Source organism: Xiphophorus maculatus, chromosome 19 (genome assembly GCF_002775205.1).
Source record: "Xiphophorus maculatus strain JP 163 A chromosome 19, X_maculatus-5.0-male, whole genome shotgun sequence".
NCBI lineage: Eukaryota > Metazoa > Chordata > Actinopteri > Cyprinodontiformes > Poeciliidae > Xiphophorus > Xiphophorus maculatus.
In genome coordinates this window covers 16,367,177-16,391,449 of record NC_036461.1, presented here as the reverse complement: position 1 = coordinate 16,391,449, position 24,273 = coordinate 16,367,177, and the positions used below count along the sequence as shown (strand labels likewise).

The 24,273-nt window shown below is 38.7% G+C and overlaps 1 protein-coding gene across 5 annotated transcripts in view; it reads left to right on the top strand.

Annotated features, from left to right (window-relative positions):
- Window positions 1–24,273, top strand: part of fermt2 (fermitin family member 2) — a 45,654-nt gene that overhangs the window by 5,048 nt on the left and 16,333 nt on the right. For all 5 annotated transcript variants that reach the window (XM_023352750.1, XM_023352749.1, XM_005798324.3 and 2 more), the window contains exons 3-4: window positions 15,495–15,728; window positions 23,486–23,614. In XM_023352750.1, coding sequence (XP_023208518.1) covers window positions 15,495–15,728; window positions 23,486–23,614 — 363 coding nt within the window. The remainder of the gene's footprint in view (window positions 1–15,494; window positions 15,729–23,485; window positions 23,615–24,273) is intronic.

Sequence of the window (24,273 nt, the reverse complement as noted above, 5' to 3'; positions counted from 1 at the left end):
ATTCATGTTGATGTGCTTTTAGTGTTGACATGCTACCAAAAAGACAAGTCTGTTTGTAATATTTAGATCAGTTCATCATATAAAACACCCCTCCCACCCTTTTTTTTACTTTCTGAATAAAATGTTTTTTCCCAATCTACTTTCGGTGGTGGTTCTGGGTCATTTTGTTGCTCCAGTCACTAACATTTGCCTGTAACGCATCAGTTCCACGTTGTGAAGAAATGACCTGCTTTCTAAACAACCGTCCACAGCCATTGCTAAAACTACAAGCAGACTACAATTCTTAAACAGCACAGAAAATCAGTGTTATCGTTCACAACTTCTCCTTCTGTTCGCTGATTGGCCCCGTCAAAAATTGACCAGAAACAATCTGAGTCAACCCAGACTATGCTGGAAGGGAGAATGTTTTGTTTTTTTTTCCAAGTGGAATTGCACAAGAAGGCAATAGCCAAGTTATTGCTGTGCCAAAATGTAACCTAATTTTAAGCTTAGCTACTTCAATTTTCTTTCCCTGTTAATGAGCATGTGCTTTATTAAAAGGAAATTGTTTCAAAGAGTTATTTTGATTTATGTTTCTAAAAGCGCTCCAATATAATTTAATTTGATTTTATCGAACATAATAGTCACTGGTAAGTGCCAGTCAACCTAAAAATTGTCAGTTTTTAGTTGCATCTGTCCTGCTAACAGGAACCTTTTTAGCCTCTGTTACATCTTTTAACGACTACTTGTTCCATCTCGATGCCAGAGCAGTAAGTTATATCAGCAAAAGGGTGTGGCATTATACTTCTTAATGTGGCTTTATATATTTTAATATTTCTCTTCTATCAGAACCACCACTTCTGATTATTCAACTAATTAATGATGTTAGAGTACAACACTTATGTCAGCTTCACACAAGAGCCTTGCATGACTTTCTGTGTATCCAGACATATTTTCTGAGATATAGAAAATAACATTTTATTAAGAACTTTCTTTCCTAAGAAAGTTCCTTCTTTCTTAAGAACGAAAGTTCTTGAACTTTCCTCCTTAAAAGTTTAAGAAATAAACTTTCCATTCAGGAATTATTTCTGGTCATCAGCCATGTAGAGAAACCCCAGTGTGACCTGTTTAAAACGAAACTCCTCATGTCTTTTCCTGTTACTAGTAACCAGACTATTCCTCTGCGGTCTTGGTGGTCTTATTTACTGCACATTAGTCTCTAAATACTCGTTAGCATGTTAGTTGGACTTCTATTATGCTGTTATATAGGCATAGGATGCTTTAGAATTCTTTGTTGAACAGTCTGACATAAAAAAACATCCTAGGTTTAATGATTAATGTTTTGTTTCACTCTGTTAAGATTTCTGGTTAATTTGTTTTTGGTGGTTGACATTTTGAGAATATGAACTTGTTTTGGGTACAGGTAAGAGCAGTATTCCCTTTCAGTGTGGTATATTTTGGGGATTACGAGATTTCATTAGTAGGCTTACACACGCATGTGTTCCCACACGTGAGTGTGGTCGTCTGGTTCGATGGGCGTGTCTTCTCGACATGCATCCTCCTGCTATCATTCGACCCTTCTTTTGAGCTGCAGGCTCAGATGGCCTTTGATAATGGATTAAATAGACAAATGCCAGGAAGCCACTTAGGTATTGATCACAGTGACGGACCTTGATTCCACTTTCCCCCTGCAAACCTGCAGGAGAGCCGTATTTAAAAGGCCACTGATTAACCGCCTTTTGGTCCTTGAGTCTGGTAATCCTTTCATCCGTTCGTTGCTTTCCATCACTGGAGCTTTCTTTCAATTTGTTCATGTTTTCTAAAAGTACAACAATCTGTTTATATGAAAGCTTTTCCATTTAGGGAACATATTGTACAGCTTGCTGTGAGACGCATGAGTTTGATTCAGTTTAAAGCAATTGTTTTTTGAGTTGGATGGTTTTTAGCTTTGATAATCTGGGTAGCAGTGTGTGCTTCTCACATCCAAACTTGAATGCGAGTGCTTTTGAAAAAAAAAAAAAAAAAGAAACTTAAGTCACACTTCCATTTTTTTGAATCATCAAACAACCTTAATATTAGTGGTTTCATTTATTAAAAGAAAGGTTATCCAAACCTAACTTGTTTGATGTGAATATAATTGTTAATTCATGACTTGCACGTAATGAACACTTATTTTTGCTTCAGTTTCTCTTACCAAAGGGAAAAAAAAGATAAAATCACTGCTGACCACAAATGCCTGAATTTATTTGTAGAAAACATCTTGACTACCTTTCACACTTGAAGTATTTTGTAGATTTAGGAGACAAAAGTGTAACCTTTTTTGGCAGTAGCAAAGCAATTCATAAAAATAACATCCTTCCAACAGTTAAACATGGTAGTAGTAGTAGTTCGAAGGTTACATTGCTTCATCAGGATCTGGGTGATTTGCTCTGAACTGATAAAATCAAGAATTCTGCCGTTTAGCAGAAAATCGTGAGAGAGACTATCTGGCTATCAGTTTGTGATTTTTAAGCCCAAGCACACAGGGGCTATGCAGCAAATTAATTATCAAAGCATATCAGAAAGTCCAGCCCTGAATGGCTAAAAAAAAAAAAAATCAAACTGAACCAAACGTACTCCCGATTTAAATCCAATTGAGATGCTGTGGCGTAAAACTCGGCATCTGAATGCTTGAAAACCTTACTGTGTGGGTGAGTTCAAATATCTTTGCAATGGAGAGGACAAACTCCTGATGGTCATTATTGCTTTAAAATATATGGTGGTAAAACCAGTTACTGGTTATAAGAGACAAATATATTTCCTTATAGGCCAAGACTAATTTGGATAGTTTTTTCATCCTTTATGAGTCAAATCCCCATTCAGCGTTTCCCCCAGTATATTACAGGTCTGGCGGCCCGCCATGCTTTACGAGCCACACCGCCAGGCTAAGCCTTTCTTGTTTATGTTTTTAGGAAAATAATAAATAAAAAAAACACAATTTTATTTATTTATTTATTTTTTAAGGTGGATTGTAAGCATCTCTGTTGCTCTGAGCGCTTCACTGGCGGAGCAGATTTATTCCTAAAAGATATGTTTATAGAAGATAGGTTTATAGTTTATGTATTTAAAGCCGGACCAATCACACCGCTGGCGCCTCTGCGCGTTGCCTCGCGCGCTGCAGCAGCTGGATGTCTGAAGTTTACCTCAGCGCGGATCCCGCGCGCCTCCTTTCACTTAAGCTGGACACAGACTGACCTGTATAGATATTTACATCAACCCCCTGTGAGGAATTATGTTTCTTTCCAGAGTTATGGATCAAGGTAGTGGTGAGAATGATTTATATTTGTGGACAAAGAATTTTGTGCGGCTTTTCCATCTCAACACGCTGCCCAGCCCCCGGCTCTGTCTGCGCTGATAAAGTTTATGTATGTGGTCCCGGTTGGTCGGATTGTTAGTAGTTAACGAACCAGCGCTAACCTCATCATGCAGGTTCAGCCTGGTGAGGAGCTTTTGCGTTCACCTCGTAGTCACGCATCATGCTAGTTTTATATTATTATTTTTCCAGTTACGAAACATCAAACCATATCAAATGCTTTGTCCACTTAGTCAGACAGAGTTACTGTGCGTGGCTGTACGGAGATCTGAGAAACTCGTCCCATAAACTGGACCAAAAAAATAGTTTGTGTCCCCTTGTTAAAAACTCAACAGACACGAAATGGAAGAGCTACTAAAGCCACATTAGCAGCATTAAATTAAATCTCCCGTTTGCGCAGTGCAGCGGATTTAACTCATGCAGGGCCGGTCCAAGGCTGCATGAGGCCTTGAGCAGAATTTGACTAAGTGGCCCCTTTTGTTGCTAAAAACATCAGCACCTCTAACAGCTTCTGTGTTAGATTTAGTGAAATCTGGGAGAAGTGGAGTAGTTTAATTGGCCAGCCTAAAAAGCAATAAGTTATAATTACAGTTTACTAGTTTGTATTTGTGGGAAAACAGAGCTCAAACTCAAAGATTAAACTAACAACATCAGATTGTTGCTATGGTAACAAAACAATCTAACTATGAATATTGTTCTTTGAACTTTTATAGAGTAAATTTGCCAGCTCCTTAAAATCTTACATATAAATGTTAAACAATTTAATATCTTTTAATTGATACCTGCTGGAACTATTAAATCAAATTTGGCAGCATTGATCAACTTATATCTAGCATTCATGGGGTCCCTGAAGGTCAGGGGGGCGTTATGGAGCTGCTGACTTAATTTGGATTAAACAAAAGTGCAAATAATTAATATTCATTTTAATTGTGTTTTTTGATTTGTTGTTTTTAAGACTAGTTGTGGGTTTAAATATCGTTTCACTGGTGATGTCTTGCCGTAACATATAATTACCCAGTAATATTTTTACTTTTCCTGTCTACTTAACATCTTTTAATACAAAAACACGATGGACCGCCTCGGTGCCCCGACCACTGGGCTTAGCAAGTTTTCTGGGGGAAACCCTGCCATTTAAGAACTTCTGTTTTCACTTAGGTTGTATTTTTCCAATACTAAAATTTTACCTTTTTGTCTTGGCTAATTGTAACAGAGAAAATCTGTAAATGGTAAAGTACTTTTTTTCAAAGCACTGTCGCTAGAAAAGAGAAAATAAAAAAAAAGATAGATGAGTGACAAAAGAGTAGAGGGCCTGATCTTTCTCTCCTCTTGCCATCTCCCCTCAGTGTGACGTTAGCCATGCTACTAGAATTCCATAAAAGTCTTCGATGAAGCAGGAAATGAGCTCCAGGGATCGGCATGTGGCTCTCTGGTGGCTGCCGTCATTGCTGGAGTCTCTGCTGCACTCTTCATCCTCTTCCCACTTTCTTCATAAATCCCTCCCTCTTTGCCTCTCTCCCTGTTTTCACCTTCTTTTCTAGTTGCCACTAAAATAGCTGTGTTTTTATAGAAGTATTTCAGAGTTATTTTATGACCAAGAATAACGTGACTTAAATATAGCAAGATTCTGGTATATGATCAGCTGGAAACTCCAAACTAAGCTTTGTTCATTCTTTCATTGTTTCTGACCTGGGTTCATGTACACTGACTATTCAATGTTCCAGAAATAGAACTTGAGCAAACTAATTGGTCTGGTGTGTCTCTATAGCACATGTGGTTGTTTCCAGTGCAAGGCATGCAGGTTTTGGCTCCTGTACCACCGGAGTGCCACATGGAACTTTTCCTACATGGAAAACATAATGTCTGTTTTGCATTTGCTGTGCCCTACATATTCACTTTGCTAGAAATTAACAAAATGTAATTATCCTGAACTTGTTTCAGTTTCTTCACAGGATATAAAGCTGCCATACCATTCGTCAGTATTGCCCTCAGTGTCTTTGCATTTATCCTCCATAGGGCTATATTTTAAATAAAATGTAATACAGTTTAGAAAGCACATTAAGAAGACATTAAAGGGAATGTGTCTGATGTTTTGCCTTAAAATGCATCCGCATGTGTACCTCCAGTTAATTTAAATGTTGTGTGCCCCAGGGTTTCCCCCACATTTTTAACAAAGTAATCTTAGTGTGTGTGTAAACTTCTGAATTTGAAAGAAAAAGTAATCAAAATCTCTTCTTTTGGCATCTGTCAATAAAATTATCCTGTGATTCCTAATTTACTGAAAACAGTAAAACTTTATTCTGCTTTAATTGAGGAGGAAAAGTCTATCTGTGCAAACAGAGTATTTATTTATTGTCTCATTTCTGGCCTCATGAATACTTACTTTCTCATGCACTGATTGGCTGCTCAGAGCATCCAATCAGATGAATGTCTTTCATTTCTAGAAACCATTTTGCATGTGGTTTTTAAAAGAATTTTGACATTGCTGACTTTGTTTTGTAGAAGCGCTTTGTCTTCTCGGCCTCTAAACCTGCTCCATAATTCCTGCCATTTTACAATTTAACTGGCTGTCTCTCCCATTATTTGTTTGTAATTGAAAAGCTTCTCAGAAAACTTCAACAAAAAGCTGCAGGTATGCTTGAGAGCAATACCTTTTGGAAGAACCCTCTCTTGTCAGTTTGGTTGCATCATTGAATGCAAGCTTATGCTTACCGCTGTCCTCACAGACCACCTCTCACAAAAAACCCCTTCTAAATCCCCATCAGGTGGCTGCATGTTGTTTCATTTGAGCCAGTTGCGTGCCATTTTTGTAAGATTGTCAGAAATGGTCCGTGTGTAGTGAATGACGCAAAATATTACAGAACCTTAAAAAGCTAAATACTTCAATTTGGGATATTTATGAAAATATTCTCCCTCTAGATTCTTCTTCTGTTACTACATGTTGAATACAATTAGAATTTGCCTGACTTGCCATCTACTGTTCAAAAGGAGAACTGCAGTGAATCTAAAGCATCAGAGTGAAAGGCAGCCCCATACATGTTAATGCCAGAACTGTTTTGCTAAGCAACACTTATACTGTGAATGGCAACTTTACCAAATATGCACTAGGTGAAATGACATGGAGCACCTTCGTTCGACAGGTGTTATGTCTGTTTTAATAACAGACATTAAAATTAGGGAGAATAGCCAAGGTACAGATCTGTTACATCTGAAGGGGTAATACTCAAAACTACTGTTAATGCACCAGTTACAATTTAACCAGTATATAGTTATAGTTATAAAAAGTACATTTAAAGAATAAACTTTTTTTCTTGTTTACAATAACTCTTCACCTAAACAGCTGTTTGATTGCAGTTTCCTTTTTGCAATGTCAGCCTAACTCTGCTACAGGTTGTGGTGACCACATGGAGATGGCTTTTCTTTGACAATAGATTCAGGTTTCATTAGGAAATGGTTACTGTTTAACACAGGATGCGCAACTTCCTTTTTTTTTTATTTGCCTTCTACGTTCTGTCTAGCTTTCTTTCCCGCCTTCCTGCGCTCTTGCTATGTCAGACATTTTGAAAGGGCCGTAGGGAAAGATCGGTCTGAGATATTGATAGTCATATCTTTCCTGAGGATGTAAAGACATGTCGCTTATTTTATTCCCTTTACTGCAGATGTGAACTGAGTTGATGAGTGGATTCAGCATTTTTTTTTTGTTCCACTAAGGCATGATACAGAGACATATTCCAGTGTATAGGAGTCTCATTGATTGTGGCCGTCAAGCTGTTCTAAGTCTGTAGGTTCGAAGTGAGAAATGGTCTGCCAGCTCATGTAATCATCTTGCTGTTTAATCTTTCTGACAGGAAGTAGTTAGCCTAAGTGGTGGTCCTGCCCAGGCTAGAGCTTTCCTGTTTCAGATGCTACAGTGATTGTGCTACTCAGCATTCAGAGTAGATCTGTGGTTTCATGTAAACCATGACCCTGAAGAACTGGAAGCATATTCAGCGTTTCTATGTGAACACAGGTTGACAGAATCAAATCATTTGTTTTTAAGAGCCGTTTATATATTCCTACACAACAAGCATAGAGAAAGCTTAAACTGAAGACTCTGTGGTAACTTACCAAGAAACAGGTTTCCTACACAGTTCAGAAAAGTAGGGAATTCAATTTTAAATATTTTCCAGCCATGGACAAGATTGTAAGGAAGCAAAGGAAAAATTTGTATTTCTAGACTTTTTCTGTCCCATTGTCTGAAGTTGTCTTTCTTTCCTTCCAACTGTGCTTACGTCCTTGTCATTCCATCTCCTTCCTCACATTTGTACACGTATTTCCTTCCTCATTCTCCTCCTTGTTTTTCTTACTTTCGTTTTTCCTTCAGATTGTCCTTTATTTATTCTGTCCTTGTGTTATTTGTATCCTTACTTCCATCCCTCTGCCCTTCCATCTTTAAATCCTTCCTTCTCTGTATCCTCTCCATTTTGTTTCTCTTCCTTGCATCCTTCCTTCTTTTTTCTGTCTTTCCTTCCTCACTTTCTTACATACGTTACTTGAGGCTTTATTTTACATAAAATCAGACTCATAATGAGTTTTGTATTTATTGCAACACACTATTAAGTCGTGTTGAGGAGAAGGCTTGATGGACAGACATCAGCAGTAGTTTTACATTTCTGTTTTACTAAGTGGATTTAAAGCTTCTATTAAGGGTGATTATTGTTTATCTTTGACACTTCTTGGATTCATTGTATTTAACTGTTCAATGCTTGATTATTCAAAGAACAGATAATTGCGTTATAAGCGGTCATTGGTCTAGAAATGTTCTATTTATGAATCGGCTTCTGAAAAATATGGAAAAATCAAATCTTTTTTTAAAATTATTTTGCTGTGGAATCAAAGAAATTCAGGAATGCTTTGCTCTTCTTGTACATTCCTGTGCTTGTGAAGGATGATTTAATCATACGTGGCATCTAAACCATGAACTGCAAAATACTTTCATTGGTTCCTTAAGGAATCCACTGCAAATAGCTTTGTCCCTTTCACCTTCCTCTAGTACAAATAGCACAGTAGATTTAGAGCAAGGAAACCTTAAACCTGCTCATTGTTGGTGTAACACCACAAACCTTTGTGTCAATAGAGTAAAATGATCTGGAGGGGTTTGTGCAGCTTCTCAGCCCTCATTTCACTCATTTCTAAACCTACCATGGAGTTTGTTTCCACAACCAAGGCACTTGGCAATAATAGAGTGGTACCAGATGTTTTGTTGAATCTTTATGGGTACTAAGGTTTACTAAATCATTTTATTTAGAAGCAGCCCTCCTGAGCTGAATCAAGTTTTCTGAGGTTTTCTTTCACCTCTTAGGCCCACTTTCTGGCTTCTTGAACTGTTGCAAAAGTATCCTGCCTGTTGTCCGTTTCAAAGAGGCTTCAGTGGAGCAGCTCTTCAAAATCCTGAAGGGATATTTAACTGGGTTGCTGTATGGAAGAAAGAACAGATGAATATTGTATATTTTCTCCATTGATCTTATTCCCAGAGTTTCTTTGTAATCTCATTATTCCACCAGAACCCAGAATACTTAATTGTATAAAGCTGTGTCAGGGCGGAGGAGTACTATCCCCACTGCTTTGCTCTGTTGGGATTATGACACAAATGGATACAAAGTATCTGTATCTAAGGAGGCGCCCTGTAGCCCTCCGGCTTTTTGTCTGATTCATCAAAGCCAGAGATGTTGGACTCTTCTTATTTGGAGAGGCTGGCCATTCCAAAATGTTTGGTTTAGGTTTCAGATACTCTAAAGGGCAATGCTTCCTGGCTTTTATGCTATCTCAGACCAAGCTGGTATTTATATCTTCCATATACTTTCGCATTTGAACAAAATCTTTTCAGCTGTAATAAATGTATTTGATCTTATCATCTGCCAGTCTCTGATGGAAACCGTTAGTGCTTTGACATTGTTAAAGAGAATTTGTTTTAACGAGACGTCTGCAGTAAAGCAGAAGTACTTACAGTATATATCATGTTTAAACAGCCAAAGTTGCAAAGGAAACGAAAGTCGAGGAAAGGAGTTTATCCATTTACCTGGTTTATAAAATTATTCAGATCAGTTGCAGCATATTTATCCATGTGCCTTCCAGACATTAGCTCTGCTCATGTTGCATCATTATTTTTAAGAAACCACAAATAAAATAAAAAATGTATACCTACAGCTGCAGTGTCTCAAAATTCATGCTTTGCAAAATAATTTAAAAAAAAAACTGAAATAAAGTACATTAGTAGATTACAATAGGCAAAACAGTGATTTACAGAACAAAGTTTTAATACTACATTCTTTGAATTTGGATTGTTTGTGTAATGACGAAACCATATGTCCTGAGAAAGACATTACCTTGATTTTGGCTGGTTTGTGGTTGTGTGTGAGTCTCAGAAGGAGCATTAGTAGTGGTAGCAGGAATAGGAGGGGTATTAAAGCACTACAATCAATAACATATGAGAATTTTCCTTGACTCCCTTTCAAGCTCTGTGTGCATTGCATATTTAATTTATGTGATAAATGCTTAGTTTGATAGACTCTTGGCAGAGAACTGAGCTGTTATATAACCAGGGGCCTGGAAACAAGCTCAGATATCCTCAGATATCCACCTTCAGAAGTGTTTTTTATCAATAAAAAACACTTCAGCATTACCTGATTTAACTACTTACTTTAAATTTATGTAGATTTACGGGATAAATGTTTGTAGAATTTTAAGATTCTGCATGTTTGAACATTATAAAAAAATATTTGGAGATATTTGTTGACAGTATTCACAGGGCTTCAGTTTTTTGTTTTTTTTTATGTTACAGCCTTATTCCAAATTGTATTCAATTCATCTCATTCCTCAAACAAAACTGCACAAATACCTCATTACAACAAAATAGAAAGATATTTGAGACTTTTGCAATTTTTTTAAAAATAGCAAACCAAGAAATAACATTTTGTAGTTTGTTGGTCAACCTTTGGCAGCAATCACAGCCTGAAGCCTTTTAAATATGACTCACAAGCCTAGCTCGCTTACCTTTAGGCAGTTTTACCCCTTCTTCGTTGCAGAACTTCTGAAGCTCCATGAAGTTGGATGGGAGACGTCTGTCTGGCCATTTTCAGATCTCTCCAGATATGGCTAATTGAATTCAAGCTTGGAGTGTTGCTTGGCCACTTCAGGACATTCACAGAGTTGTTCTGCAAAAATTTTGCAAAAATCTCAAAAATTGTTTTCACATTTTCATAAAAGGGTATTTCTGTTTAGAATTGGGAAGAGAAAGAAAATTCGGAAAAATTAAGTGCTGTGAATACATTATGGATGATGTATTTAGTATCTCCAATTTAAGAACGATGCTTTCCTAATCTTTACTGTTGACTTTTCTGTTCAGTCTGTGTTCGTGTAAATGTGCTAGGGCTGGTTAATTCTAACATACCTTGCTCTTCGTCTTTGTTGTGTTTGAAAACAAGTCATCACACTGCAGCCCCTGTGGCGTCAGACAGCAGTCGCCTTGGAAACGGCATGAGTAGTCTTACTCGGTCGTAATGTTCTCAACTGATGGTTGAAAATGACACGGCCTTTCAGTGCACGGACATGTTTTTAGTGACAACTGACGTATTGGTTACACTGGCTGATGGGGGTTAAAAAGCCTCACAAAACCTCCACACACACACACAACCCCTTTAAATCATTTTATGAGGGTGGATTTGGCTTTGGTTGCCAGCTGATGTCTACTGCTGCAAAGCATGGAAAAAAAAAAATTAGCTACATCATGTCACTGAGTTCACTCTCCACAATCTCCCCTTTAAAGCTGCAGGACAACACTTCTTTTGTGCTTAAATGTTACATTTTTAGATTTACTTTTGATTTCAGCCTGCAGTAGCACTTACAGTGATGAATATTTTCTTTCAGTTAATGCATTGACTCACTCTTTAAAATAATATAAGCATTTTTTTCTCCAAAAAGCAGTTTAGTTTTTCTACAAGAAGGTCTCGCATTTATTTTATACCACAAAAAAAGCTTTTGTCCACATTGTTTTGTGACTTTCACACCACCAGTCTGATATTTTCATCTGTTGCAGAGCATATGTGGCTTACAACATTTGGAAAAATCAAGAGTCACACATTACCTGGCTTTGGTTCTACTGTTGCTTGAAAAACTGCAGACGGTGGGTTGCTCGTGTTGTAAGATCAGGGAGATGCAGGCTTTCAGCTGCAATGTTGGATGAGTTAGAAATCTTAATTTATTTCAATATGGACCTGCAGTTTTTCCACATTTTTAAATCTTATATATTAGATTTTTTTTTCATGCACTGACAAGTAAAAGGATGTAACTACGCTATATTCCTATTAGTGAAATCCTTCTCCTCTGTTAACCAGTCAGAGCACAACCGCAACACGGAGAAGGGGTTATATTTTAATGAATGCTCAATGCACATTTGTTGAAACCACAAGTTAAGATTTGTTAGTTTTTATACGTAGAAGGACTTGCAGATGACTGGAGCATTGCAACAAAAGTTAGAAATGTAGCTGAAGTGCATCACAATTATTTGAAAAATACCTAACTAATAAAGATGTGCACTACTTCAGTGTAACTTCCACATTATTGGCAGAAGCTGCAAAAAGAATCTATACTATGTCAACATAGCTTGGAATAACATGGATAACCTGGCTAATATGACGTAGAAGAGGGCACCTTATTGGTTGTGAAACAGTTGGTAAATTTTATTCTTCCTTAGTTAATTTGAATTATTCCCAATAAATTGAAGCTGTGGTCTAACATCAGTTTTAACCTTGAATGTCCTTGCTGCTTTGCCACCTGCTTTGTCATATTGCTGTTGCTCCTCCCCGTCTGTAGCTCATTCTACTCACCCATCGTTTTCATGCCCTTTTACTCATCCTCTTCATCATCCCTCTACCCTTGCCCTCCCCCATACAGACAGGCGTTCATAAACAAAGCAGCCTCCTAATGTAAACAAAGAAGATATTCAGAGCAGAAGACAAGATATGGAGGGAGTATGTAGAGGAGAGCAAATCCCAATGAAAGCCCTTCAGACTGAGTACTTTTATACCTTTGTACCTTTCATGGTTTTTAATCATTCTTTCTTTAATAACCTGTATCTGCTCATGGCAACTCGTGTATAAATCAGATTAAGAAATCATGGTGTTGAATGGGAAGTACTTCTTTTGCTTGAATTTATGAATTAATTAAGCCTAGTAAAGCCCAGATACTCTCATGCACAGCACACTTAGAGCTAATGTAGTTAATGGATGGATAAAAGGAGCACACACACACGCGCCCACCCACACACACATAACATACATTCTCTGTATCATTTGTCATGTCATGTGGAGGTCATAAAACATGGTTTTCTCATTCTGGTTTCCCTTCCCTCTCAGTCCATGTGCACAGATCAGGAGCTGTGGGTCCACATTTAATGCACCCAATTACTTAGGAACCCATTCCTCTGGCTGCTGCATTACGTCAGGTTTGGCAAGCTATATTTTTAGCTGTAAGATGCCATTGGCCTTCTCTTCCTCTCTGTGTGGATTGAGTTACCCTATTATTGCTGAAGGGGACCAATAGAAGCCTGCCCAAGCTGTTTTTGTCCAATCACAACTCATCAAACCACTGCATAACGACTCTCGTAAGGATAGGGCAGAAGGCCGTGTTCACTGAGGGTTCAGCAGTGGGCGGCTATAAGGAAATGAAGAAGCAGAGCCTATAGGGAGTGTGTTGAGAGTGTCTAAGACTAGCCAAGTCGATGTGTTCAGGAATGCATGAATACAGTATAAGAGCACTTCTATAGGATGTGTGTGGTGCAAAACTTGGTGCCAAATGTTATGGTTGGCTGCTCCCAGACACCAGAAATTACAAGGTTGTCTGAGGGGAAAAACTGAGCAGAGTTATGAAAATACATTCAGGATTATTTTCAGGTTTTCTCTCCATAGTCCCTCTCATTAGTTCTGCCTTTAATAGCTGTACCAAACTTGAGGGCAAAGTTATGCTGATGGTAGCAGTGAAGCCGTGTTCTGCACAGCTGAGGCATCAGAATGAAGCGGTGACAGCTCGACCCCATGCTGTTGGAGCAACTTGCACAAGGACTCAGAAAGAATGTTTTCACTCGGCCTCCAAGTGTTTGCCTGTTGGAGTAAATGGCATACAAGCCAGCAGCTTTACAAACAACCAACCCCTCTCCAAGATGGTCCTCACAGCTTTGAGATGGTGATGGAGTCCCCCCCAGTCCTCATACCCCCCACCCTCCATTTTAATCATTATTGTAAATCCTTCCTCTGCTCAGTTTGCTTTTCCCTCATCACAGCAGTCTTGTTTCCTCGGGTCTAAACAGACATTCTGGTGTTTTCACTCAGACACCCACTAATCCCATTCATTCAACTCTCAGACAAAATCAGCAGGCGTTCCAGTAATGCATGTATTTGCCCCCTTGTAAAGTAAAGGTCAGGGAAAACAACAGCAGCACTCTGAAATAACACGGCCACGTTGGTGTTTCGGATGTCATGGCAACAAGCTGTTTATCTGACAGGTGCATGGGGATTGGGCACAAACAACATCCAACATCGTGTTTATTTATCTGTGTATGTAAACTGTTGCTCTTGTGGAAAAAGTGAAGAACAAATATATACCTGTTATTTTTTTATGTTCTTGCTTATGTCCTATGAGTGGATTATATATGAATAGGACATACTATGCTGTTCTATTTATTTTCTTAATGTGTACAAATAATTTTTTTGGCACACCTGTTAAATATGTGTAAAAAGTATTCAAATTAAAATGATCAAAATCTGTGACTGAGAGTCCAACATTTAATTTGAGAACATTGATTCACTGGGGTAAATTCATATTTTCCGTAAAATCCTTAGAGTCACCACTGGTTTTCTGTAAATGCCATACAAGTTTTCTATGGGATATAGGTGTTCGGATTGAGAATGTTCATTTAAAATCTCCTGGTATTTCAAAGTTCATATTGGTGCATAAGGTTCCTTTGGAAGAGACAGAGGCCCACAGCACCACAGATCCTCCGCTACACTGAACAGCTGGCCTGAGATGCTCTTCCACATATTCATCCGAAAACCCTGATCTCAGTCCCATTTGACCAACTCGTATTGCTACAGACACGAGACGGAGAACTACACATTTCCCTTTGCTGTAGCAGGACAGAAAATGTTTTGTTTTTTTTCTTGCATCACTTCTAAGAAACCAGAATGTAGAAGTAACAGTAATGTTTGTTATAGAGACTCTGTGACACCAAGATGACACTATGTTGTCGATTATTTATCTCCCTTGCCATTCAAGCTCACTGTGTGTGGTAACACGATGTGCGTACAGCTTAGTGGGGGAAAAAATACAGACCTCTCGTGTGCTTTGGATACCCTAGGAAAATGGAATGTAATTAATTTCTAAGAAACTGATTAACTTAAAAAAAGGGAACAATAAGTGAAAGGCTTGATTTTGAAGGGGTCTTTACTTTAAAAATGATTTTGCTTACTTTTGCATATATCTCAAGGAAATGCAAGATATTAACTAATAAATGATGTATGGCGCTTTGCTTACATTTTACTTTGAAGGGGTTTTGAAAGTCCTACAGAAGCTCAGCTTATGGCTGCACTGCTTGAATAGAAACCATGCGATGTTGAAAACAGATGCTGCACGTTCCCTTAAAATCCCTGCGGCTTTCACCTCCACCTTGAAGTCAGACACGTAGACCATGAGACCACAGGCCTGTCGCTATTGTGCTGAGCTCCTCCTGAGCAAAAGCCTAGAAGCTGTGTGGGGTTTTGGGTGCCTTGTGTTTGTTTTAAAAGGGATCACAGTGTGACTTGGGAATAAAGGAGGTATGAACCCGATATTCCCACAGTGTCACTCAAACAGCCACGTCTTTCACACGCTCCTCTCACCCTTTACACTCTGACTTTGCTGCCCCCTTTAAAAGCTTTTTCAGTAACACTTTTACAGTGTCCTTCCCAAATATGACCTGTTTCCTGAAAGGAGGATATTTGATGATATTAAGTAGCTACAGATGCAGATTTGCTTCTCTTCTTCTTTCTTTTTTCTTTTAGTCTCAAAGTAAATAATACAGATTTATTTGTTACTCAACTCTTTTTACTGTAAACGTTCTACGCGTTTTCATCTCTTTGTTTCCTCCATATTTTAGATGTGAAGAAGGACTGGTCAGACCATGCCCTGTGGTGGGAAAAGAAGAAGACATGGCTGCTGAAAACCCACTGGACTTTGGACAAGTACGGCATCCAGGCCGACGCCAGGCTGCTCTTCACGCCGCAGCACAAACTGCTGCGCCTGCAGCTGCCCAACATGAAGCACATGAAGGTCAAGGTGAACTTCTCAGACCGGGTTTTCAAGGCTGTGTCGGACATCTGCAAGACTTTCAGTGAGTGAAACCATCTGCTCGTTTTTATGACGTCGGATTGTTTGGAGTGTTTAAGGATATGCTGAAGGCACACACCCTGCTGAACTAAAAACTTCCTCTGGTGATGGTATTTTTGGAAATATTCTATGTTGAGCTTTGATAATCACACCCTTCCTGTTGCTCTGTTTTTATGTAGTAATTTCATGTGTTTATCAAACACTCTCTCCTCTTTGCACACCCCTATGTATGAAGTTATGTCCTTGAACTCAGGTTTGTAGCTACCTCAGATAAATGTTTAGTATACAAAGATTATCAATCTGTGTTAGGCTTACAGAAAACACTAGAAGAAAACATGACTGCTCATGTTTATGCTCCCTCTGTGAATTTCTCATTCCCCTGGCTCCACTATGTTCTCTGAGAGACGGGTCAGAGGCCACATTCTGGATCCCATCGAGCATTTACCTAAAAAATCTCTCAATGTTTTCCTGAAGGCCTCTTTGCACCAATCTCATCCATGTTTCGCTGGCTTGGAGAACATGCATTGCTTTGCAAACATATTCATAAACATTTTTAAACATTTTGACATCTTTTCACTTTACAAGCAAAAATTTGCTGTTTATAATTTTTATCCGATAGTACACAATGTACACATAGTATTGGATCGCCTGAGAACATTGTCACTATCTACTACTTCAAAACACACTTGCAGGTTACGCAAGGAGAGCATTAATCAGACTGCTAAGACATGGTTACTTTGGAGTAGCTGCAGAGATGCTTAGCTAAAGTGGAAGAATTTGTTGACAGGATAACTGTTATGCCCTAAAATCCATAGACATTTGCTGTTGTGCTATCAAAAAATGTAAAACAACCTACAGAATACGTATGAAGGATTCATGGATATGGTCAAAACACACATCTTTGTCCCAGTACTGTTTTGAGCCAGATATAAGCGACTCAAGCAGCAACTTTTCTCCTTTTTGAATGTTTTCAACAGCAGCAAATGTTCTTGTTTTTAATTTTAACTACATAGTTGTTTTTATTGGGCTTAAATCGAACAACAGCTGTGTTTGAAGCCTGCTGATGTGAACAAAATAAAAGCTTTTCTGTGAGTCAGGCATTAAAAAATGTTTTAGGTTCACAGAGTTTGAAGGCAGAAAGCTTTTGGCTGACTTAGTACGCGTCAGGATATTGTTTGCTGACTCTAAATGCTCCCTTTAACATCACTTTTCTTTATTGGTCATTAGTCAGAGACAATTTTGCACTGTAGTTTTATGACGGCTGACTTGGCTTAATTTACAGCAACATTTACGTCTGGGTACGTTGCTTTTTTGAGGGAACTCTTAGCTTAACAGTTTCCTGAATATTTCTGCTGAACTGAGAAGGATAGAAAGTCAGAAGAAACGGGAAGAGACGACATCTGTCCAGCCTGGCTTCAGTCCAAACAGCAGAAAAAGAGGGACCCGTCATGTATTTGAAGACATGACCACATGTGTTTTCTGATGACAACAGGTTATCAGTTGTTTCACTTCTAACACTGATACATTTCTTTGATTTTGCTGTTTTATCTGGTCAGCTGGTCGCAGAGAAGCTCAGCCCTCTAGTGTTGTTTTTGACTGTTAGTCAATTTTTTCATCATAATAAAAGGGTTGGTTTCTAAGCTTTTTGTCTTTGTCATACAATCGTTTTTATTATCAATATCTTATACTGCACAGGAGCAACATGCAGAAAATTGACTGCACTCCAAGTTAAGTGGAAAGCAAAATATTGCCTGTGTGACTGTTGTAGGAGGCTGCATTTTGACTTAGACAAAGCCCATGACTTTGTCATGAGGAATTGGATTACATTGAGGAAAAATGTAGCTAAAGGTTGTTGTACTGTAATACACTGTAATAAAAATAACTTTGCACCACCCCTATTTTTGACCACTATTGTTATTTGGCTGCTCTCACATCCTGTTCTGTGCTGCTAAGTTGACAGTGAAGGGATGACTTTTGGGAATTTTGTGCTTTTGTGCTTTTTTTTTTTTTAGTCAACAGGAATGAGAATTCTCATGAACCCTGGTTAAAGTGCTAAGAGATGCACTGTACAGAGTTTTGGAGCCTAATTCCAGTTTTAAGTAAAGCGTGATCCTGGTGAACCCAATTATATTAAATGCCTTTCTCTTTAAGAACTTTACATATATGAAAAATTAAAGAAGCCTACTTAAATTATTTATTTCTAACTTTGTGATGTTGCGTCATGTAAGAGCCACCCCTGTAAGGCTTCTACTGATTTTAAAGCCGAAAAAACGATTGTAGCGATAACATGAGGCACTAATATTACCAGAACAGGAGTCTGTATGTGACAATTAGACATTTTAAAAAAAAATTTAATTAAGCTAATGGTTCCTTTATCTGTAGTAGAAAAATATCTTCAGCTTGTTGATCATGTAAATGCATCCTTGGTGTGATGGGAAACTAACAAGCTAGTCACATGCATGCTTCATCAATTCATCAGCTCTTTTTATAAATTCTCTGAGGCCATAATAATGGTGTGATAAAAACATTTTCCGTTTGTGTTGGTGTACATCATGTTTGCCTTCCTCCACCATGAGGATTTATTTACTTTCCAACATCTAACAAACACTTTGCTATGGGTTTTGTGGTGTTAAAAAAAACCTCTCCTTTCTGCTGATCACCACTGCAGGGTAACAAGAGTCAGGTTTCTCCACTTAATTATGACATTTAGTCATTCATTACAGTAAGCAGAGACACAATAGCAGCATTTCATATGTACTAACCCATTTTACAGTACATAGATCAGCTCCTCTAAGTCAGAGGCCATAGTTGCCAACCAGAAAAAGATGTTCTTTATCTGGGTGGAGGATTATTTTGCCTAAAGCAGAGTCATTTTTAAGTATCCTGGTGTTTACAAGTGATTGTAAGATGGAGCTTGAGTTTGATTGAAAGAGCTGAAAGGAAAGATTATGTTCCCAGTTAACCAATCTGTCTATGTAACAATCCTTACTTTTGGCCAGGAAATATTTATCATGTCCAAAAGATTTAGAATGACTGAAATCACCTTCCTCCTGCAGATTAGACACTGCGTCACTATGAGTATCTGATCAGGATACCTTCTGGATGCCTCCTTGCAGAGGTTATCCAATGGGGGAGTCCAGGTCAGACTCATAACCAGCTGTAGGGAGTGTACAATATTTCCCTTCTGGGAACCACTAGAATGAGTTGGTCTCACTGGCGGGAAGGAAGAATGCGTTTCCCTCCTGGACCAATAATCTCTGACCTGGTGTTTGGGTAAGGGATGGACAACGAACAGATGGATGAATTAATAAATCTCCATGGATCCAGATGAGTGTGGAAACAAAGGCTTAAGGCAGCACTTTTGTATCGGGAGTATGACGTTCATGGTCTTTTTCGGTAAAGTTTCTGAAAAGTTATTTTAATATGTTTGGGCTATTGCTTTGTTGTTTAGCTCCAGCAGATTTATGGCCCATCAAGCTGTGGGCTACTTATCTTGGCCTAAATGTACTGGCCAGTGTTGTTTATAATATAAAACAACTGTGGTTTGACTTAACTCTGACTCCTAAATCAAAAGTGTCTTCTTATTTACTACACTTTCGACCTTGTCTGATGAATAAAGCAAGCTGTTTTTACGAATGAACTCATTTCATATTGTAAATCCTTAATTTTTGTCTTCATGGATGTCCATGTAGGGTTTGCGCCTTTTTATACTGTAAATTCTGGTGTAAAATTAGACTGTGACGAAGTTTGTGTGTTTTTTTTGTGGTGGGTATTACTCACTGAACTGAATCATCTGTTCCAAGGAGCAGATCTTTCACATCCAGCTGGCTCCCTGTCAGCCCAGCTCCTCTGACCTCAGGCCTGGTTACTGTCAGAAGTCTGTAGGATTGACGATAGGGGACTTGTTGTTCCTGTGCCATTTCTGCTGACAGAAAGGTCACAAACATTTGTTAAAAAACATCTGATTAGTCACATCTCCTCCATACTAGATCAGCCCAGGATATGTGGGAAGTGTAGAAGAATTGATTTCCCTAAGATGAAGTCTTAAACAACACAATGGCATACAGTGAGACCATTGACTATGTCAGTGAAAATCAACTAGATTTCAACTGGAAGAATACTTTATTCTTCCAGGCTCCTTTAGCTATATCAGTGCTTTATTTCTATGTGGTTCCACAAAAGTACATTATATTGTGACCTTTACTCTATTATGCTGTTTGCTGGTAATTCTAAAGCAATGCAGACATCTAGTCTGAGATGTTTGAGCATTTATGTGCATGTATTTAAAGAATCTTAGTTGAATATTTTGCATGGTCTTTAAAGAAAATTCTTTCATTAGAATAATAACAAAAACACACTACAGTGGGCCGATGCTTTGTGGAGTTTGGGGACCACAACCACCTGCAAATGTCTAAAGTCTGTGAATATTTGAGGCCTCTCTAAAGAAATGAATCTGTGATTACTGAACTGTGAATTGGTGGGGGTCCAATGCAATGGGCAAAAAAGAGATTTATATAATCATTTTGTAACATAAATTATCTCCTGAGTCGTTTGCATGTTGAAACCGAACACAAGCTTCACACTGTTTGCCTGGAAATAAGTCAGTAGGTGCTTCTCTCTGTTGGAGCAGATGGCAAACTGTTAAAGTTGAGGTATGTCAGAAGGGAGATTTATAACTGAGAATTATGAGGAATCACTGAAGTGCTGCATCTCTTTAAAATAAGATGCTTAGACGTTCGTAATGTAAGAGACAACGTGATGTAATACCATTCACAGTGGAGAAAGCTGGTAAATCCTGAGATCTAATCACTGTTCTAAAGTATGAAAGGGCTGGGCTGCTGCTAGTGGGGGAAAAAAGAGACAAATTTATGATGCTTAATGGTGATGTGAGGGGGCACAGAATGTGTTGGTACAACATTTCCAAATCAAGTCACTTCCATAACAGGAAGAGATGGAAAGCTTTCAAGAATAAACCCAAGCTGCTCTCGCTCTCCTTTGTAGCAGCCAGAATAAACTGACATGCCTCCCTAGAAAATACCATTTCCTTTTTAAACAGATTCTTGCAGCTTTTATGTCTTTCCTGTTGTTGTTATTTAAACACTTAACTGAAACTGAAAATGACCAACTTTCCCTCAGTAACACCTTTCACACTGAAGAGGGTGTTGTTAGCGCAAGCTTAGTTCTGCTATGTTCACTAATCGTTAAAACAACCTTCATGTTTGTTACCAACCAGCAGGTCACACACGTGTCATTTTGTCATGTAATCTGGATGTATAATTCAAGAGATTTGACCATGTTTTCCAACAGATTTATAAAAAAGAATTAAATATTATGATCTGGGCTGAACAACACAGACAAGGGTTGCAATATAACCCATGATGCAACAAATTAAAGACATATCTTCAGTTTCATCAGATACACAATATTACAAAATGTCTCTTTTGCGTGAATCAGAAAATTTTCCATTTTGTCTGTACGAGCTAAATGCTTAAAATGACAGCGTAGTAAAAAGCCACATGCTTCTGCTATGCCTCAGCTATACTCATGTCCTGTCCAAGTACTCACAGTCTGAAACACGTCACACAGTGCATGTGTTTGTGCGTCAACCAGCCCCTTCACATAGTTCAGTCAGGTTAAAGCTCAGCAGCACGCTTGGAGCTCACATGGCTGTATAAGGGCAGAGGGACTGCTCCAGTGCTGCAACAGTACGAGAATGAGGGAGGAGGGAGACGGGGAGAGAGGACCAACTCCCATCTGGTAGTTCTTAAAACTCCTGGAATGCTTTTGCTTTAGTTACACAAGCCAAACAAGCTTCTCACCAAGTCAAGATGTTCCCCTCGAGCCTCCTGGCCGTGCTCTCCTCAACACCTCCAGCGACCTCCTCAATCAGTCTGCCACAGTTGTTAAACCCCTCATCTGTGGAGGGATTTTTTTTGTTATGCATATGGAAATGAGACAGTGATCAGCTGTGTACGAAGAAGAATTAAAAAATAATTAGAAATGTCTTTCTAATATCGACATACTCTTTGATTTATAAGGAATCTGCGATGAAAGCCAAATCCAGCTGAGTCCAGATGTGTTCCCTCTGCATTTGGCCCATCTGTTTTAATGCTGACACTTTCTGGCTCCTTCACCTCCTTCGTCAGAGTCGTCCTGCTGCTGAATGTTGGCTCTCTGCTCCAAGGGATGGAGAGAAAATAAGAGAAGCCCGGGCCGCTGCTTTAGTCTGTCTACTCTGCATGGTGTCGGCTTCTTGCACTCTTTTTTTTCATTATTCAAATGAGTAGGAAGCCTTTTGGGTAAAAGATGTCATTCCTTAAAATTTACCATCAGCACCAACTGAATTCATCTTTGATGTGTTTCTGCTAAGGATGAGCAAGGCTGTGGCTCCCACGGCTCAATTGGTGATTACAGTAAAGCGAGATTTTTGGGGGCCATGAGAAAAAGGATTTTCAATTTTCCACCCCATGTGTATACAGCTGTTTGCAGTTCTACCCATCTACCCCCTCCTGCTCCTTCTCCCTTCTGTCTTTCACACTTTATGTTGACTCGGCATCCCTCTTTTCCAGTCTTGTGTGGCTTCATGGTATTGTTTCTGGTCCCTAGGAGAAGCCAGGTGGTTTATTTAAGGCCTATAGTTGATAAAGCAGTATTTACTGTTTGTTCGTGTTGACGGGGACCATTTACTGGTATCAAGGTATACAGAGGTTTCAGAGGGCCCCATCAAAATTTCTAAACTCTTGTGAGCTTAAGCGTCTTATTATTAACATAAATTAACATAAACGTTAGGCGTGAAGGGCAGTGAGATTTCCTCCAGCTAGCCAAATATATTATTAGCATGCAGAGTGTGAATACATGTCACTAATCACAAACAAGAGCCTTTTTTTCTTAAAAAAGATTTTAAAGTAGTTGGTGAACAATCCTATCTGCAGACTGCATTCCAAAATATTGGACGGCAAGATCTCAGACGCCTCCGAGTGTACATAGCGTCTAGACCATGTAAAAGCATCAGGTTAACTGATATGCTGCACCCATATGTTACTGTGCAGGAGTATGTGCATAATGGTGGAGCAGTTGAAACTAATTAGAACAACATTGGATAGGGACTTTTTTGTTATTTAAAATGAATTCACAAATGAAATGGAGGCAATATTTTAAATATCAATGGTGAGAAATGGAAGACGATTCTAAAAACAGTGTCTTGGAGTACTTAATATGCAAACAGGAAGAATGGATTCCTGTTCCAAGATTTTCCTTGGACAAAATAGGCTCTTTAACAACTGCATCAAATGCAACCAGCAGTTATCTGTTAAAAAAACAACTTTCGGCTTTGCACAAGTAGATCGTCTGCTGATACAGCAGATAACATTGTATCATCATTGTTACTTTATAAAAACACTATGAGAAAATGGTAGAGTGTACTTTGCAATAAGCATGTTTAATTGAAAATACATCCAACTTTTCCTTTTGTTTTTTGCTCCATTCATCAAAACTAAATTAACACTGAATATTGCTTAGTATGGTTTATCTTTACTGCAGTACATATAATTATTCCATTCCTGTTTTGGAAACAGACCTGGTATTTTCACCCAGCATTATCTGATAAAAATAATGTGTCAAATCTTGCAACAGCCTGTGACAAGTTGACGCTACTTTGCAGTATCAAAATCTGGCTCCCTTTTGTAGAGTTTTGTTTGGCTTCTTTATTTTTATACCACATCGAAAAACATTTGCTTTCCATTTCTGTATATTCCACCTTAGATATCCGCCACCCAGAGGAGTTGTCTCTACTGCGCAAACCTCGTGACCCCAAGAAGAAAAAGAAAAAGTTGGAGGAGGCAGAAGAGGACAGTCTGGAGCTGGAGGGTCCCCTGTTGACTCCTGGATCTGGTGAGGCACAGGCAGCTTTTATATTTCTGTCTACATTAAAATAATCTTTGTTTATGTTACACTGACATTGTCTTGAAGCAGCAGGTTGAACAGCAGGTTCTGCTGGCCCACACGGAGCATCTTCCATTCTTTTTGTTTGTGCATGACTGCACCTGTGGTTGAGAAACCACTAAGATAACTCCACACTGCTGTTTCTAGTGACCAAATGTGAATGTGTGAATTGGAGGCCTGCAAGGGATTGACAGCCATGGCTCCCAATTCTTCAGCAGGGAGGACTAAGAATGGTTGAGATTCCACACATAGCTGGTCACGCTGCCATTTTAAGCCCAAACCAGGGAAGAGGAGTGCAGTTATTATAACCCTCCTGCTCCTCCTTCTCTTTGTACTGAGTGATGGAAAGTTGCAACCATATGAGCAAGGAGGAGCAGAACAAAACAGGCTGGGTCGCTGTCACTGATTTATGGGACGGAGTAAATGAGTCTACTTAACTGTTGCTTCATTTCCACTGCTGTTCTTTTTATTCTTTCTTTAGAAAAGCTTCTTTAAATGCTTGTGTGAAATTAGAATTAATCCTAGAAAATGCAAAAAGGAACCACCTCATAATAGCAAAGACGATCACACCCAAAGTCACATCATTACATAACATGGGTGTGTGACAT